The 20,388-nt window shown below is 29.8% G+C and overlaps 1 protein-coding gene across 1 annotated transcript; it reads right to left on the reverse strand.

Annotated features, from left to right (window-relative positions):
* Nucleotides 1–1,867: 1,867 nt before the first annotated feature.
* LOC134705245 (uncharacterized) lies at nucleotides 1,868–15,622 on the reverse strand. Its single transcript, XM_063564008.1, has 2 exons — nucleotides 15,173–15,622; nucleotides 1,868–2,228 (listed from the first exon to the last, which is right to left on the reverse strand). Coding segments are annotated over exons 1-2 (441 nt in total). The 5' UTR covers nucleotides 15,613–15,622; the 3' UTR covers nucleotides 1,868–2,227.
* Between the last annotated feature and the right edge of the window lie 4,766 nt (nucleotides 15,623–20,388).

Raw genomic sequence — 20,388 nt, forward strand, 5'->3', positions numbered from 1 at the left:
CATAGTAGATAAATCTCTCCCACCAGGGAAGTGGTGCTGAATAACAACGAGTGCTAGCAAATTAATAGAAAGAGTCAAACTCCCCATTCAAGTAAATGAAGATAATTGTATTAACACTGAAAACGCAACAGCTATATAAAAAAAAATTACTCAATATCTAGTTTTCATACAGAACTTCATTACCAAATGTCCCACCTTTAACACCCTGTGAGCTGTCTGGTATAGTGATAACCGATCAGGTAGTATTTGATGGTAATAATTGTTCGTTTTTACACTAAGGATGCATCAGAGAAACATCGATATCACTTCACAACTTAACCGACCAACTGACACTTCTTTGTACCATTTGCACACTGTTAAAATAATTTAACTAAAAGCCGTGACAGGCGGCAGTAGACACGGCAGCGGTCGATTAAGGTTTGGAAGGAAGGTATTTCTAAAACCAACCAGTTAGCCTCTAGAATTTTAGTGAATTTGAAAAAAAAACTTTTACAAAAGTAAAAAATAGAGAGTGATAAGGTTCCCTTTAAAGTACATAGGGATACTTTATTTCACCCTATTTAGAAAGACACAGTCATGAATGATTATATTTACTCAATTCTTTCATACAGAACCGCAATTGCGTAATGTTTCATCTCTGTTTCATCTCTGGCCCACAGTCAGATTTCTGACAAAGCGATAACAGAACAAAACGGAAAGGATCATTTTCAAAAAGTGAAGACTTACTATAAAAAAACAGCTGAACCAGAAAAGTTACTTCAGAATTTTTTATAGCATTTTTTCTATGACTGGTTACACCTTTTAACATTTATATTCAACACATACTAACATACAGAAACAATGTAGAGTGATTGAAAACTTGAACGAATGTTATCTATCTAGTCAAGTGATTGTTTGAATTTATAGGCATATCTCTGTTACTAATGGTTTTAGCAAAATATTGGATGCTTTGTTTTTGCTATCAACATAAAACTGTTTGTTAGGAGAAACCAGCATCTGAATCGGAAGGGATAGATCAGAGTCACTAGATCAGTGAACAACAGATGAGGTGTTATCTTCAATGCTGACAAAAGATTTTTTTTTTAAATTTAGAGAAATGTAATGTTGATGCATGAATAATATACCTCTACAAAGGATATAACTACAACATGTACTTACTCTATCTTCTTATGCCAGGTTTTCAAATCTTAAACAGGACATGTATACAGAAGCTTTAAAAATGTCTTAATATAATGGTATCGTAAAAAATATATAAGATATACTGCAAGAATACGCTATATTGATTAGACCTATTTTTTATCTTGCATGCTTTACCTTTTTAGTTATGTATGACTGATGGTGTAAGTTTTGACTGAAAGACATGAATCTTAATTTTCGGATGTGTAAGATTTTATTACACCGAAAGTTTTTGGAGCTTTTTGAGTTTTTCAATTGTACTTAGCCATGATAAAAAGTTTTTGAAGTTATGTACGAAGACAGATGCCAAACAATGACAGATTATCTGAATGGGATATTCATTCAGTTGTATATATAAGACATTAAATCAAGTTTAGTCGTCCTGTTTGAGTCATAATTTTCTGGCGTACACTCACTCATTTATCGACAAAAAAGATCTTTATGCTTATCGAACAACTAAACTTTCCATCAATGTTTCATACGAATAAATTTGGGGTACTTCCGGTTTTGTTGTGTAATATTTTTTTGCTTCTTTTAAATCGTTGCTGTTAAATGTAGGATTGACATATAACATAAAACACAATACAAGCTAACAAAATTGTTTTATTTACATACTCAATGAATGTAGATAACCCCTACCCTCTTACAATGCTATTTCCATTTTTTATCTGAAGTCCTTACTGCAGCAAAAGTATAAGTTACAATTATGACATGAACAGCGCAAATTTTACTGCAACACATATTTGAATAACGTGATAAGTCTTTTTTATATAAAACGCTCATCTGGCGTACAAAATTGTGAGCAGATTATTTTTACAAAGGCGATCATATTAAACATGTATACCCCAGACTATAAAGTTCAGACGTAAATTTATAAAGAAAGTAAAACATTGGTACATTAGAATAACTCTGATGTTATCTAATACTTATAAAATCCCGTATTCTATGCGTGACTGGTTTATCGTTAGGTTGAAAATCCATATTTCCTAAGGACCACTTTTAGTATCGATAATCTGTTGATCTTCTTGCACTTTCCAATTGATTATCTCAATCTGAAACAAAAATAAACAGATTAACTATCATTGTTTAAAAATGTTTTTTCTTTCATATCATGATCTTAAGTTGAGGAGACTGGCGTGATACGATACCACTGAACCTGCATGATGACAAACATAAGCATGACGGACTGAAATATAGAAATAAAACAGTCAGAATGAAAAAAAACCCATAAAGTATGCTTTTTGGCACGTTCAGTAATATGACTAAAAACACTTTGGTGAATTTAGTAAAGATAACCCAGATATTAAATAACTTTCATAAAACACCATTTTCTACATACGAAAATGCCTTTTCCGACCCAGGAATATGACCGTTGATATTCATTCGTTTGATGAATTTGAGCTTTTGTTTTTCTCATTTACTTAAAATTTAAATTTCATTTAGGATCTTTTGATCAATCTGGGTTATTGAAAAGTTGTCACGAGAAGTCACTGTCGCTAGTAGTTATCAAAGGTACCAGGATTATAATTTGAGTACGCCAGACGCGCGTGTCATCTACATAAGACTCATCAGAGACGCTCATATCAAAATATTTATAAAGCCAAATAAGTACAAAGTTGAAGAGCATTGAGGATCCAAAAGTAATCTAGGATAAGAAAATCCTAAGTTTTTCGAAAAAAAAATTGTAAACAGGAAATTTATAAATATGACCACATTATTGATATTCATGTCAACACCGAAATGTTGACTACTGGGCTGGTGATACCATCGGGGACGAAACGTCCACAAGCAGTGACATCGACCCAGTGGTGTAAATATCGTTTTTTATAATCCATAGTTCATATGTCTGAATTTTTGAGACTTAAAAAAACAGGGTTCACATCCTAGCTATTGTCACACAGGACCACGCATATCCTTTGAGAAATTTCTTATTTAGTTTTTCACGAAAAGTGTAAAACCGGTCAATAAACAAGCACATGTTTTAAAGTAATATGCTAGTATTCACAATCTACTATTCGTTGCCGTAAATTTCATTTCAAAAATCATGGTACCAATAAAAGCTGAAAAGTCAGAAATTCGTTTGTCCATTTGACAATATCATTTGTGAATATTTCCTGATTATACAGTCGGGACTTTTACATATTCAGTCCTACTAACTATTAATAATAGTATGCATGCTTAAATCAATTGGAAATCCACATATACAAAAACATGGCCATGTAAAGGCATAAAGTTCACGCAATTGTGTTTCTTTAAACATCTAATAATAAATGCCTTCAAAATAATTTGTTATTATATGAAATGCGTAACAAACTATTGCAGGTATTGAATACAGATAACTGAATACCGTTTTGTTATGAGTTTTGTGTTGCTCTAGAACCATAATCCTTGAGATGCAGATGTAGAATTTTCATCATAAAATCTAGCAAAGTTGAAGTTAAGTTCGTTTATTGAAAATATTATGCTTATATAAGCATGTGAAAGTTTTGGCGTAAAACGTATATTTTGATAGTTCACTTTATTTATTAAAATAGAAAAAGCGGAATATCTAGATCTACAATCCTCGATCCTAATGAATTTAGATTTGTTTGATGTTTTTCTCATTTTTCTAATACTCAAGTCTTTATACCCCCAATCGTCATGGTAACATAATATACAATGTGCATTGCTACACCACAGAACCAAAATTAAATTCAATTTATTCAATCTTTGCATGAATTTTTGGTTGCGATTCCTTACATAATTTGTATTGCCCTGCTGTGTTACAGTGATGAATTCAATCGTCATCAAGATTTTTTTAAGTTGACTGACAAAAAATTTGGTTCTCAAAACTAAAAAATACTAACTCCTAGTATAGAATAAAACTATAGTTTGACATAGAGTCTTAATAAAAAAATGTTTATACAAATATAATTGAATAACTCAACAGACACAATATATGATCTACTTTCCACGAAAACATCCTAAATATGAAAATCATAAAGATGTGACATACGACAATACTAAAAGAACGAGTAACCTGGCTTGGGACAGGCAGATGTGCATGTTGCGAGGTTAAATAAATTCTTGATATCCGAATTCTTCCCCTTTTCTACTCGAGCGTCATTGATGTAGCCGAAACATTCGTCTGGCATACAACATTTTATTCCTAGTATCTATGATGGGTTTATTAACAACGATCATTTGACTAAAAATGTATATGAAATAACTAACAACTTCATTCAGGGCAAAAACAATTATGATATAAGAAAAGGGCTTAATGCAAACAAAATTATAGAAAAAAATATTCCTAAAATTAGCGGTCAGTGAACAAATTGACACCAATCGATTTAGGAATCTTGATTAAAAAGCTTAAGTTCGGTTAACAGAATGTCACATTCTTAGATGATGTTTTTGATGACGGAAACGAACAACGTGCAGTCTTAACATATTCATTTTGTTATTAAAAAAATGATTGTTTTTGATGATAGAAACGAACAAGGTGCTCTTTTATCGTATTCATTTTATTAGTGGTTAATATAATAAATCACACTAATCTATTAAAAAATAAAGAACAAAAAAACATATAAAAAACTAACTTTTGTTTTAACGAACCAATGGACAAATCAAATTTGAAAATCAAGTTCTGTTGTTATCATTTGCCACATGTCAAACATCGTATTTTGACTTCATAATGTCGTTTTTTCTCTTTTTCTTCCTTTTGTTGTTTGTCTGCTTGATAATTCAGCAATGTTTTGCATTGCATGAACTAAAAGGTACAAATGTATTTTAAAACGAAATAAATAGTTCATTAGAAATATCTGCGTATGCTAAATTATTATATCAGGCATCTCAGAATTATTCCTTGTGCATGATTAAGCAAAATTCCATAGGCAGGGAATATTTAAATTGTTAGTACATTCCTGACACTATACTTTTAGGTTTCACTTGCCGCACTCAATATGTGGAATCGGTATCCAAACATTACAGCCATTGCTACCCCATTCAAAAATTGTGTTTAATCAGTCGATTATGCGTTATGTTTGTACTTATATGTCTTGTTGCATCTCTTCACTAAGTTTAAATCCCTTTTTAGTTTGTACATTGGACACATAAAACACATGTTTAATAATTTTTTCTTTGTCCTTGTTTTACAGCAAATTACATAATTTAAGCATTTATTTCAGATCAGGATAACGCATTTAGGAAAACTATACGAAACGTGACATACATTAACGTACAATTGTCAGTGTCAATGATAATGTTGGTAGTATAAAATTGAAATTCGTTCTTGTTTATTAAAGTCATATGAAACCTCAAATTAACAAAAAAATGATGCATATGTCTTTTATAATTCTTTAGTTTTCTATGTTGTTTCATATATACTATTGTGTGTATGTTTGTCCTGTTCATTTTTAGCCATGGCGTTGTCAGTTTATATTCGATTTGTTAGTTTGACTATCCCTCTGGTATCGTTCGTTCCTCTTTTATAACAACATGGATAGTTGTCATTATGAAACTTATGTACATATTCTTGTTTTCTGAAAAACATTCTTTAATTTGTCCACATCTAGAATAAGTTTACTTTTTTAATATTTTCCGTATGCAAAGTGACCTAAAAAATCCAGTGATCGCAATGCGCATGGATCTGTCAATAAAATAAAGTATCAGCTGATTGATTTTAAACTCGTTTTTAATATCCATGCTTTTTTGTTGATTGTTTACTATAAGGTGACAATCGGTAAACTTCGGAGTCAAAACACGAAATTTAATGAGATGCCATATTTGTTAATCATAACAGACTGAGAGAAAATTAATTGACGATTATACGATATATTTGCGTAAAGAATGATAAAACCGTGCACAGGAGAAGACTAAGTTCATGATATATATATCCATTGGTTCAATAATTGGATAAACATTATTTTTCAACAGTCACTCGTTCCATATGACTTTAATTTATCTAGTTTAACACAGTTAAATAGAATATCACTGAAAAAATTGTTTAATTTTAAAGAATAATTAAAGTGGCACCAAAAGAAAATTGTCAACTCAACTAGTAAGTGGCAAGAAAAGCAGATATTTAAATTATTTTTTAGTATTAACAATCCCTTAAATCATTTTAAGGAATTTGTAGAATTATTTTTGAAAGTAACTCGACGATTATGTCAAAATCATTGGTAATTTTCAGGGATAAAATTTAATCACTAATGTTCATAGTTATTTAGACAATTCCTTGAAAAATCAAGGATTCGATTCAACTTAATTCCTGATGATACATAGTCGCTGTAATTTATATACAGAGTTGATTTCTTCGTTGATAAGAGTACAAAAAACAAATAATTAGACGGACCGATGTTCCAATCTCTTACCCCGATTTTAAAGAGACATAAAATTAAGAATGGAAATGGGGAATGTGTCAAAGAGACAACAACCGGACCATTGAGCAGACAACAGCCTAAGGCCACCAATGCAGATGTAGAAATCTGTAATGGTTAATGCTGTACAAAGTGCAAACAAGAAAACCAGTTTAAGAACCATTCTTTCCATATTCTTAACTTATCCACAATTTGGGTCTGGTTGAGTGATTTGACTTAGTTACCTTAAAGAGCATATATTGGCTGTAAGAAATAAGTTTTGAATTTATTTATTTTTTTGGTTTATTTCTATGTCATTAGCCACATATTTTTTTCCATCATTTTTGAATACCATTTGAACAATGTCAATTCTACAATTGAAAGAGACTGTCTTTTAAAATGCGTACAACTTTAAATCGTAGATTTGTGATTTTATATTTTAGATAAATTGCCGTCTTCAAAGCTTTCTCTAGGATTTATTTAATTAATGAGTTTTTTTCTTTGCATAAAATCAGACAGCTTGTACAGATTTGAACTATCGTTTCTTAGACATACTATTCTGATATTATTCTGACATTACAATGTCTGATATTTTCTGTTTCAAATACGTTCAAATGAAAACGGAACTATTCTTATAAACAACTGATAACTTTTTAATAGTGAGTATGTTGTAGTACGTCGCAATTAGCTGAATTCAACCTAAAGTTTTTATTTTTGTTAGCGATAACAATTTTTTAACTTACAATTCTCCCATGTGGAAAATTCTCTTCTTGCCATTCCTGTTTGATCATTGGAACAATAAGTTGCCGTGCATTCGTTCTGAACTACATCCAAACACCGGTCAAGAAAAAAATGATCATTTATAAAACGCCTGATGCATGACATTATTTCCATTTTATACGTCCTTGCAGTCCGATGTTTGTAATTCGACTTAAACGAAAATCCATTCGAACGTTTTTCTCCCCATGAACCTGAGTCTCTTTGATAACTCGGTGATTCGAGAATTTCGGAATTTGAACTTCGTTTTCCACCCCAGGGATTAAACGTAGAATGTCTACCCAACAAACAAGTAAATCTCAAAAGTCTGTTATCGTCGGAGTTCATATCTGGAGGACAGTCATCTATACAGATTACAGTATCACAGAGTATAATAATTGTGAACCATCCGACACATTTATTCCACATCGTCCGTACCGTTCTTTAAATGAAATAATCCAACCAAAATTGTCTTATATAAATGCAGATACGATAGTGGGAAGATTTTATTCTTATACATTTTCAAACCACACAAAAGTCTTGAATTGTATTTAAGATCAAGCTAATCTCTATAAGACATTAACATGTTCGTACTTGTAGAAGAGCTTATTCTATCATGTTCAATAACTTGATGCTGATGTATGGTTATACACATTTTAAAAAGAATATAGCAAATTGCGTTTATACAACTTTATTAAGTGCTAACCAGAGTATAATAAGACAAATGATTATACCTTACACATATGATAAGCAATTCTACTGGGTAACACGTTATCACGGAAATAGAATGATTGAGATAGTTTTTATTTTTAAAATGCAAGAAAGCACGAATAACTCTATATATATACACCCAGCAATGAATACCAACCTTATTTACAAGTGAGTAACCTTTAAAGCTTTTTCGTTTCCTAACGAGTTATCTCCCATTATATTGATGTCACAGGTGAATGTTTACTAAAAAGTAACGGCCAGAAGCACGTGTAAAGGACATTAAAGCTTTTGACTATCGTAGCTATTAGGTGATACATACTACATATTAAAAAACATGAAGTTCTGTTACTTTTTACATGGAAGCGCTGATTGGTCAAGGTTTGAGCACTTCTTAAAGTTAATGATCTTAGAAGGTTTTTTCTAAGTGCTCTATATTTATGTTCACCACTGTTTGTGTTTGTCAGACAAATCTCTATGCTAAACAGTATGTCATAGAACAGGTTTTATGAAAGTTCTTTTCAGGTTTTGAAACTGTTACATATGATCTAAAAGTTTGCGTGAAACTCTCACAGAGAACGTATATCTCGTCTTCCAAGTACTTGTCCGTCGGAGATTTAAGTTCAACAGGATTATTTAACATGCGTTTTATGTTTGATTTTTTTTACGAGCACACATCTCGTTTTCTCTTGTGTGATTTCTTAAGAAGCTTCTATTTTATTTTAGAAAATGTCTTAATGATCTCCCACATACTTTCAAAGCGGGATTGATCTTTAGGTTGTTTTTCCAAGATTAAAAGAGAATTATAAAGAAATTCTGTTTCATAAGAGTTATTTAGTTTCACAAAGATTGTTTAACATTTTTGCTTAGTATAATATTCATTGCTGATTATTAAACAAAAATCATAACTTTCTCCGAAATGTGCTGAATGATAGCTTTACTGTGTTCTCGTATATTTTCTCGTTACTTAGTACCATAGAGAGGTAAAAATTATATTATCTTCAGCAAGATCATTTTCTATACTAAAAGCTTTATTGACATGACAAAACCATTAAACGAACTTATTATATCTATAAATCTTTTATATCATTATCCCTGTGTAAGGAGAAGGCACAAATGCATTCAAATTTCAAGCAGATAGTCAGAATACGACGTCTCAGTAAAAGCAGGACACTTTTTACACACATTGCCTTCATTTTAAATCGATGTTTGTGTTATTTGTAATACATTTTGACGCATTAATTCTGAATATAAATCAACGTATTAAGTTGAGAAAAAGTTCTCAAGCACTTTTGAACTCCTTAGTCGGACTGTAGTCACATACTATTTAAGTGTCTTAATCTCTATAAAAATAGATGTGATATTATTCTATCGACAGGGTCATCAGACATAATTTGATTTATACATATTTGCTATTAGTTTTAGAAATGTATTTTGCTTTTACAAATTATGTATATTTTTTATACAATCCGATTTTTGAAGTTTACCTATCACTATATTTTGCATCAAAATTTGTAATGTTTTTTTTAACGTTTTTGTCACACATGTATTATTAAGTTTTGCATGAACTTGTTTATGTCTTTCAAACAAGTGTGATAGATAAACGAAGGAAAAATTTATTGGAAAGTCCAGTTCACTAAATAAACAATTGTTATTTGTTTTTTATTGCGTACGATTCACATAAACAGAGAACATTACATCTGTTTCAAAACTGAGAATATAGACTCCATTATAGCTGATGTGAAAAAATTATCATAAAATGGTGAACACAAATGTTAAGACATGTATTAAATCATCCTGCAATAAAAGAATATTTAAGCTTTAGATAAATGAATGAGACCGTTATAGTGTAAAATTGTTTTATGACATATTTGCCTCGCAAAATTTTCAAATATACCGAAACTTAAATGTAAATCGAAATACAAATATGTTGTATATCACTCTGATTGTGATACTTTGAAAACATACATCAATTTTATAAACCATTCATTGTTCTATATTTTCTGTAATATCGTGTCATACAATGTGTATATAAAATAGAAGGTGTGAGATGTGGTTATTATATGCACGTTTTTTATCGTTGGTTACTGTCTAATTTACGTTTATATTTACTGTTTGCAAAAGTATGAACTATTCGAAATACTAAGGATTTTCTTATCTGAGTCATAGATTATGGGTCTCATCAGCTCAGAAGTCAGTATTTCGGTACTGACATGACTTAACAAACTTTCCTAAAATTGTCCGTTTATAAATTTATAAAAAATTATTGTGAAACCAAGGTATCAACTCCCTCAGGCAAAATTGGCTTTAGATGAATTAGGCTATTTATTTTAGGTAGTTTAGCCATATAGCTAATTCAACTAATTAACGTAACCAAGTCCTTTTATTGAAATTTCATACTTTGGGTCAATGGAAATGAATAATCATGACATATAGTAGGAGGGATAGAGGACCAAATTATGAGCCTTTGATTTTAAATTATAAATTCGATGCACAAAATAAATTAATATAATTAACATCAAAGTGTATTTGGGCTCGAATAGTTTATGTTTTATGTAATAATGAGGTCCGTAGGTGTAATTTAAATAACAAATTGGTATGTTTCAGTCGAAATATTAACTATCAAAGCACACAAAAGAATGTTGGTCTTGCTAATTTAAAAATAATGTTTAATTGAAAATTCTCTTATTATTTTGAATAAAAGTCTTGAAGAAGTACAATCACAGGATAATAATAAATAAAACAAATATTTTTCTCCAATTTTGATGTTTTCTCCGTACAGTAACTTTATCTCACATTCGAGATGGTACTCCCTTTTGAATAACATATTTAAGGTAGCACAATACAAAGATGTTATACCTCCAATTCCCCAGTTTGAAAATGCTGTAATTTTCTTTATAATGCTTGAAAATTTATAAAAGTGGTATTTATAGATAGCTAACAGATTACTCTTTGATATCAATGCAATGTCAGTATTTAACAACAATTTTGTAATCAATTATAATGTTAACTGTGTCTACAAAAAATTTCAAGAATTTCCACTTTGAATTGAAATTAGCTTCTTCATAGAAACCCCCAGATGGTTGATTTTTTTTATGTTGTTCCTAGAGCCATTATCTACAAAAGGGTGTCTCAGACTTTGGATAGATGTATAAATCAAAATTTACACCTAATCAAACTTTATCTACTTAAATGTGGTAAGGATGTTTACACTAATTACAGATTTATGAGGGAATGAAATATGATAGCGATAATTTGAGACACCCTTTTGTAGGTCCTGGTGTGTTGATTAAGATTTCATTTAAATTTCCTATTTGGTTAACGAGATAAAAGAGCTAAATTCATTCGGGTGAAGTGACCAAGATTTTGCCATTAATTGCATAATAATTAATTACATAATGATTGCAACACAAAAATGTTGCATTCATTTAAAAGATTAATCTTTTATCTATCTATTTATACCTCATTTTTTAATTCATATGCAGTATTAAAGAAGTAACAACATTTTAAAGGTTTGGGATTCCTACCTTTAATAACTCACAAATTCTCGTACGAAAAGCTTTAAATGAAAATTAAGTCCATATGTTTATGATAATATTTGTGGTCAAATAGGTATGTCGGATATTTCATTGACCAGATTTTATAAATGTAACCAGTTCTTTCTATTTCTTTTTATAGATATTCATTTGAATCTCATTTCAATGTTTAACATGGTATTTTTCTCTTATTCTGACACTGCATTAATAAAGTAGTCGCAGCGTTCATTGAAAAATTCATATTAATAAATGACCTGTTTACAAAACTTAAAATATTTCGAAATACTTCGTACTACCCTATAAATAGATTGCCTTAGTTGTATTCCGCAAAACCAGTCGATTTTTTTGTATCTTCAATACACTTTAACTTCGTACTTTATATGTTTCATTTTTTTAATTATTTTCTTATTTTTCATCGACTAGATTGTATTTCAACAAAAAATAAGTATCAAAATATATACCCCCTTTTTTCCGACAACAGCTGCATTGACCAAAGTCACTTCATTTCTTTTTAACAAAAGAAATATTTTAAAATCGCTAGAGAATATATGAAACACCTATGATATCAACCAAAATATAATGTATTTTTGTCTATATATTTCATTTATTATATATGGAAAGTCTTTATATAAAAACCAGTAACACGCACTACAAGTAAACAAATTAGGAATTGAAGCTTGTCTCTTTTTTTTAAATGTGAAAATATTCATAACTAAAACTGTTGCTGTTTACATCAATGATAAATGTTTGTGGCGTTTGATGCAGTGTTTTAGATAAATTTGCAACTTTACTTGACAATTGTTGCATATGCCACTGTTTATACAAGTAACCAACCATGAATCAATATAAGTGTGAACGTGCCAAATCAACAGGCAGAAAAACAACCAATAGCGCAGAATAAGTTGGAGGGTTTTATTCGCTGAAATACAGTGGAAAATATTTCAACAATATTCCTTTCAACAAATGTTAAGCTTTTAAAGTAGAATAACACAATGGGCATCAACAGCACAATGATCATAAATTCATTAATTATTAATTTGAATGTAATTCAACATTCAACCTCTAATCAAGACGAAACGCGCGTCTGGCGTACTAAATTATAATCCTGGTATTTTTGATAACTATTTCAACCTCATTCGAAGAAAGTATTACTGTTTGAGAAAAAAGGTTCAGTTAAGTTGTAAGTAAGTAAGTAAGTAAATTTTTATTTTAGTGAACTATGTAATAACAGTTCAGTAAAGTACAAATATATTACATATACAATAAAATACACCCGACCAATTTGGTCCATAAGTCACTTTCAAATCATAAATCGTAATTCTTTTATCACGAGTTGTTATTAAAAATTAGAAACGTTTATCCGTATAATAGAAATTCAAAAGACATTAACACCAAAATCACACCGTCTGCGTTAATAATTACTTTTAATCAAGGATGTAATTAGGTGAGGTTTGTGAATTTGTGGGTAAAATATTGTGCCCCATAACACCCATTTTTCTTTTTATGTAAGACTTCTGTAACTCATAAAGGCTAATTTTCCAAAAAATATGCAGATTATAGATGTCTTTTCTTTCGATTCAAGACCCAAACAATACCAATGCAAATATAAGGTAAAATCCCGATTTAGACTTTTACCGCTTTTGAAAGCATTCAAATAAATGGAATAGAAGGTCCATAGTCTATCAATATTCAAAGCTTATTTTTTCCTAAACCAATACTCTTTCGACTAATAAAAACAATGTTAAATTCTTGATTTTTTTAATTTCGCCCAAGTACAAGGCAGACAGACATTGAGTCTTAAAATATTTTTTTAACATTTTCAATTTAACTCCTGAAAGAAAATATTACAGGTTGCATTTCTGCAAATATTGACAATGCAATTTCCCTTAGAAACTCACTTTACGGCTAAAACTGTACCTCTTTTACTATGAAGATTTGAATAAAATCTTATCCTAGAATTGAAAGTTCATATACACTTCAATTTGTTTCAAAGGTAAAAATATAGGGCTGTGTTGCATATTTTCAACATTTATATGCCCTGGAAAAAAATAAAATTTTATATGAATATTCAAGATCTCCCCAAAAGAGGCGTGTTTTGAGAAACATCTGTATTTGCAAAGTGCAACCTATAACACAAAAGTTTTCATTTAAATAATTTGTTTTCCAGATGCAAACATCTTCTACGTTCAAACTGTGAACATAATTTTAGTCATTTTAATAACATTTGATAGAAAAGTAATCACAACTTATATATTTAAATAAAGAAAATAAAGGGAAAGATTATGTTAACTGATTAAAAGTCGAATGTCATCCGTTACAATATTGCGTGTACGTTTTTAGTTTTCCTTTGAATATATAAAAAACTATAAAAAAAAAAAAAATTAATAATTGACAGTATCTTTTGTTTAGGAATAAAAACTATATAAAAATCAAGACAAATACTTCTTCAAAATTGAAATCTGTGAATTGTTATTTATATAACTCGATTCAAATCAGACTGAATTTTCAGTGACAACTTTTGACGATTCTAGACCTTTTACCATTCAATAAGTTACTGTTATAACATGAACGCTATTCATGATTATAATTTTCACTGTTTACAAAACTTTGAATATTTGAAAAAAATAAGGTTTTTCTACCTCTTCAACTTCGTACTTTATTTGACCTTTTAAAACAAATTAGTCGAGCTGATTAGTATGAGTCTTTGTCGATTTATGAATAATTTTGAACAGCGGTATATTACTGTTGCCTTTATTTGTAGACGAAACGCACGTCTGGCGTAAATATAAAATTTTAATCCTGGTTTCTATGATGAGTTTATTTGCTATGTACAAACTATCTGAAATGACAGAATAATAACTTAAAAAAAATTCCTAAAGTTTCTTTAATGTTTTATTTTAAGTTACATCAAACACTGTCTGTTTGTATCTTCAAATAAACTTGTATGGAGAGTTGTCTCATTGGCACTCACACCACATCTTCCTATATCTTTTGTAAAACTGCTTAGGAAATAAGCAAACAATTTTTAATCTAAATGTAAAGTATCATACGACGTAAAAATATTTGGAAATTTTAATGGGTAAGCGGTAGGATTCATTGAATTCTTTGTTGATATGTTCAATAGAAAAACGCTGATGAGGATTTAAAATTGAATCGCTATTAAATAAACGCCAATTCGGAATTTTGAAGAAGAAAAAAATAGATTTTTTAAAATCGTTTTTCGCCATGGAAATAATATTAATAGGAATACTTTGAAAAGTTTTGGACATAAATTGTTTAAAAGTTATAAGAACACAAGTTTCACGTTAAATTTCAAGTTTGAAAATTTGTCCATACTTTTGCCTTATAAAATTTTTTAAAATTATAATTCTATATGCAGGAGAATATTTTGAAAAGTTGTATGATTCTAAAATCAAAATGCAACTCATGGTGTAAATTACAAAAAGAAACCATTACAGCACGAAATAATTTTGAAAATCTAATATCTGATATACAAAATACTGTAATATATAATTTGATACATTTTTAGATCGGAAATTCACATTTGGCATTTTCACTCACATTTGAAGTAAAAGGCAGGATGATCCTTTTACAAAGAAGCTGTTTTGTGCCCACCCCTTTCTCTTAAAGTTAATAATTGATGTGCATTTGATTACTTACTATCCTCCCCAAGCTGAAAATTCTCTTCTTTGTATTCCTGATAGATCTTCGGAACATTCATGAGCCTTGCAGTCGTTCTGGACTAGTTCAACACACCGCGCAAGAAAAAACTGATCATTGTTAAAACGCTTGATGCAAGATAAAATCTCACTTTCATACTTCTTTTCATTCTGATTTTTATCATTTGTCTTCAATAAAATGTCTTCAAAACGTTTCCCTCCCCATGAACTGAAGTCTCTTTGATTTCTCGATGATTGCAGAGATGCTGTATCAGAACTACGTTTTCCAGACCATGGTCCGAAAGTAAATCGTTTATACAATTCACAATGTATTCTTGATAATCTGTTTCCGTTTAGGTCCATACCTGGTGGACAGTCCTCTCCAATAACAAAATCAAAGAGTATAATAATTATGAACCATCCAGCACATTTATTCCACATTGTTCGTACCTTTCCAGTAGTAACGTCAAGTAACCTAAAATGATTTATATAAAAGGAAGTTATATTAGTGGGAAGTCTTTAATCATTTAGCATTTTTAAACCACACTGGAAAATAAAATGGCATTTGGAAGCAAAGTAATCTCTATATGACATTAGTATATTCTAACTCAAGGAGGACTAATTCTATCATGTTTAATTGCTCCATACTGTTATAGAGTGACAAGCATTTCAATGAAGATTATTGCTAGTTTTTATTGACAACAAGAGTGTAATAATAAGAAATATAATACTTTGCCGTTCTTGAAGAACACTCCTGATGAAAAATTAAGGCTCTTAATACAAAAAACAACCTTCGATGAAGAATATAAAGATGAGAGGAAAAAGCAAATACGTCCACAAGAGTACAATTATTCATACACTTGATCTTTAAATATAAATACGTTATAAATCAGCTACACTAAAATTCATTTGCTGAAGTAAGACACTAAACAAGATTTTTTTTATTTGTTTAGATTGATTAAATCATATTTTTGATTTTAAATTACATTCTACATTTGTACTTTTTTTATACTTAACTCACTTGTTGAGTGTACTATAGCAAAGCCTTTAGAACCAAGTACTAATTTTATTAATGTTTTTGTACTAAAATCTTTTTTTTCAATTTCAATTCACTATCAGGTTATAGTTCATTCATTCTTCATGTCGGTACCACATCAAGGGCATACGATACAGTTGATAACGTTGCTAACGTAAATTGTTACTTTCGCGACGTCAAACGGTGACTTATCGGGAAAAGATGCAGTTTTCGGCTGATTTTTAGCATTCAAATTGATTTAAGTGCCAGTCTTTGTAAGAATCAGGCAATTTAGCTAAAAATCAAAACATGATTAGAAAAAACCCACCGAGCTAATCATTCTATTTTATACTAACCACAATCCTGAGTTAAAAAAATATTAGTCTTTCGTTTGTGTGTGTCTGGTAATATCAAATAACTCTTTTAGAAAATTGGTTAGAATAATAGCAACTCACAGAGTTATCTCCCCTTATTTGTAAATTTCTAGTGCATTTCAACCAAATTGTATCTTCTATTACCAGAACAGAAAACAGAAATGAATGTAATTTTTGTGCAAAACTACATTTTATGAACTGAAATTATTGTCAAATTGGGTGGGGTTTTTTGGTCATGTTTTCACACTGCCTGATTCTTAGGCAGACTGGCACTTAACTTGAAAACGAGTTCATGGACCCCTCTTTTTAAAAAACGACATTTGATTTGTTTACTTAAGAAGATTATGTGTACCAATTTTCATGAAAACGTAAATAGTGCATTTTTTTTTAATTTGATTAATATACAGCAAAAAATTACGGTATTTTCCTACATACATGACCATTTGATAAATTTAAGTTATTTGTAAAAATATGATGTACAAATTTATGCAATATTTATATAACACACAAATAAAAAATAATTTACCTATGTTTACCTTTTAAAACAAAAAAGTTATGCATTTCTATCGAAAGGAAAAATACGTCCACAAATCCGTATTTTGAGAAAATATCTGAAATTTGAACCTCAATTTACTCAAAAATTGCGAATGAAGGTATATTTTTTATAACATATTTGATTTAATCAGGTAAATAAGAGCCTACATGCAAATTTTCATCAAAATTTAAATACGGGATCAAAACTGTATCGTATGCCCTTATAAAGGAAAAATATCTCCTTCAGTCAAAGCTTTGATTCTTTTTGGAATTTTAGATCCTCAATGCTCTACAACTTACAGCTTTGTACTTGTTTTGATATGAGCGTCACTGATGAGTCTTATGTAGACGAAACGCGTGTCTGGAGTACTTAATTATAATCCTGGTACCTTTGATAACTATTTGTCAGATATAAATGAATGTAAACACGACGTTTTAAGAATTATTGAAGGAATCCTACGTTCATTGTAATACATAATTAAACGTGATTTAAAAGAGGAAGAAGTCAAATCACGTTTTAGAAATACATAATTGTGTTGATTTATATACTACTGCTTAATACATGAGTCTTCAGATAAATCGTAATAAAATACTTCAAAATTATTTGATATTAAAAAATGTATTCTTTAATTCCTTAGATACTGCATATTTCCTCGGGTTATGTGTTTATACCCCACGTCATATTAAAGTTTGATTCTAGATTATAAACAAAATGAATATGATTAATTTTTCACATTTTTTTTTTATATCCTTCTTCCTTCTTTGAAATGTATCCAGCCTTAATTAGGTTTAACCCCAAAATATGTGTGTATTGTACCTGGACCTTATGTTGTTCGTATGTCATTGTGTTGTGTTGGCTTCTGTTTTTTTGGTTGATTCAGTCGTTTGAACAAGGCATTTTTTTTTGCGATCACTGTTATCTTTTTTTTCTAATTTATATACCGACCATTCATAGTCTTTCTAACAGACAGTTTTGGTTATTGGATATTGCTATTGTTGATTGTATTGGGGAAACTTAATTCTAACAGGGTTTTTTCGGTTTTATTTAAATGAAAAGCCGCCTAAAAGAAAATGTTAGTTATTTTCATCGAGAGAAATAGCACCCCCCATCAAAATGTTTTCAAGTATATCATGTACATGCATATAGATTTTTGTGTGTTAGTTGTGTGTCTTGAGTATTGTTTTCCATTTACATATGGAGACTATATCTTATCATTGTTTAGATTTGATGTTGAAATTTAAAACTTTGTAATGTTTTTAGAAATCAAATATGATTGATTTTCAGCACGAATACTTTATCATTATGCATATTTTCGAATGTGCAGGACATTTTTGTTCATTGCATATTCGTTCTATTTGTTCATGAAATGCATTCTACTTTTTTCTTTAATTTCATCAACGCTTATATTTTGTAATTGCTCAACCCTCACACATATCTGGCATCAACCAAGCGTGATAAAAAATATGCAATCAAGTTAAGAATCGTGATGTGGTATGATTGCGGTAGACAAAACAATTCACACGGAAATAATCTCATCATAGATACCAGGATTGAAATTTTGTATTTGCGCCAGACGCGCGTTTTGTCTTCAATAGACTTATCAGAAACACTCGAATCAAAATTAATAAATAAGGCCAAATAAAATACATATTTTAAGAGCATTGAGGACAAAAAATCGTAAAGGTTTGCCAAATACGACTAACTTATCTATATGTAATCTATTCCTGAGGTAGAAAAGCCTTAGAATTTCAAATATTTTAAGTTTTGTCAACAGCTCATTTATAAGTATGACCATATCAATAATAATTCATGTCAACACATAAGTGCTGAATACGGCTACTCCTCTCCACTAGCAGTGGCATCGACCACTTTGAGTTCTTGTTTATTCGTTTTTTATGTGTTTTGTCATTTGATTTTGCCATGTGATGAGGGACTTTCCGATTTGATTTTCCTTACGATACACTTTTTTTGTGCTACAAATCATAATGTGTTTTTCTTTCTAAATAATCCTTTAAAATATATTGTTTTAAGTTAATATTTCCCCTGAGAAAGGTAGGTTTTAAAATTTTGCTTAGAAAAAAATAAATTTTGTAAAATAAAAATGGTTCATTAAAATTAATCCTTCAAAACATTGGCCTTTTCAATGACATGTCTGACACATTAATTTCTTTTGTTCTTGACAGTTTCAGTAAAAATCTAAACCGATCATTCGCATCTAGTTACACTAAAAGATTTGTTGAACCCGAACTACTATAATTTTTATTCGTTTACTCGCAAAGTAAAAGATTAACCATCGGTATTTACCTCACACGGAATATTGTTAATTCCTTTACGAATTGATATCTTGCAATGGAGTAAAGTATGAGTGTGTATATCTGGTATCAAAATATAATAATTTAAGTTTTTTACATTTTAAATCTGAAATTTAAGCTTCTGGACATGAATTATAATTGAAATGGTCATTATAATAAACTAAAAAAATTGTTTATTAACTTTGAATTTTTAAAAATACTGAGGTTTTCTGTCCCAGGAATAGATTATCTAATCTCGGATTGTCAAAATTTTCTGAATTTTGCCTCCTTTGTGCTCTTTATGTTAGTTCGTGGTTTTGATATTTTTATTTATTTTTCATTTTGACGTCAAAGATGAGTTTTTTTGTATAAATCGTTTAAAGTAAGCTCATCATAGATACATCGTTTGTCTAGGTAAAACAAATGTATAGATGTATCTATGATGAGCTTACTTTAAACACAAGACCGCGTGAAATTAATGATATGACGTCATATGGCTGCAATTTGAATATGAAGATTAGCAAGCTCGTACCATATATATAAAATGTCAGTCACTATTGAATATTTGTTTCATTTTTAGGAATAATAAGTTATTGAAAAAAAACGTTCAAGTTATTCAAAAGCATAATCGTAATGCACGATTAGATTTCACTATAATCATTCAACATTTTGAAAATACTGAATTTTCAGTAAAAGAGCAAATCAAACCAACAGTGCTGACAATCTATAACTGATGATTCACTTCCAATTTCAACTAATAGTAATTGATTGATTGCTTGATTGATTAATTGATTGATTGATTGATTGATTGATTGATTGATTGATTGATTGATTGATTGATTGATTGATTGATTGATTGATTGATTGAATTGTGTTAAATGCTACTATGGTTATTTCGTTTAACTTTTGTGACTGGAGTAAGCTGGAGTACCTGGAGAGAACCAGCGACATTGGGCAGTACTGTAGTTGGACTACTTTTTCTTTTGATCAAATTATATTCAA

The sequence above is a fragment of the Mytilus trossulus genome, chromosome 2 (assembly GCF_036588685.1).
Source record: "Mytilus trossulus isolate FHL-02 chromosome 2, PNRI_Mtr1.1.1.hap1, whole genome shotgun sequence".
Classification (NCBI taxonomy): Eukaryota; Metazoa; Mollusca; class Bivalvia; order Mytilida; family Mytilidae; genus Mytilus; species Mytilus trossulus.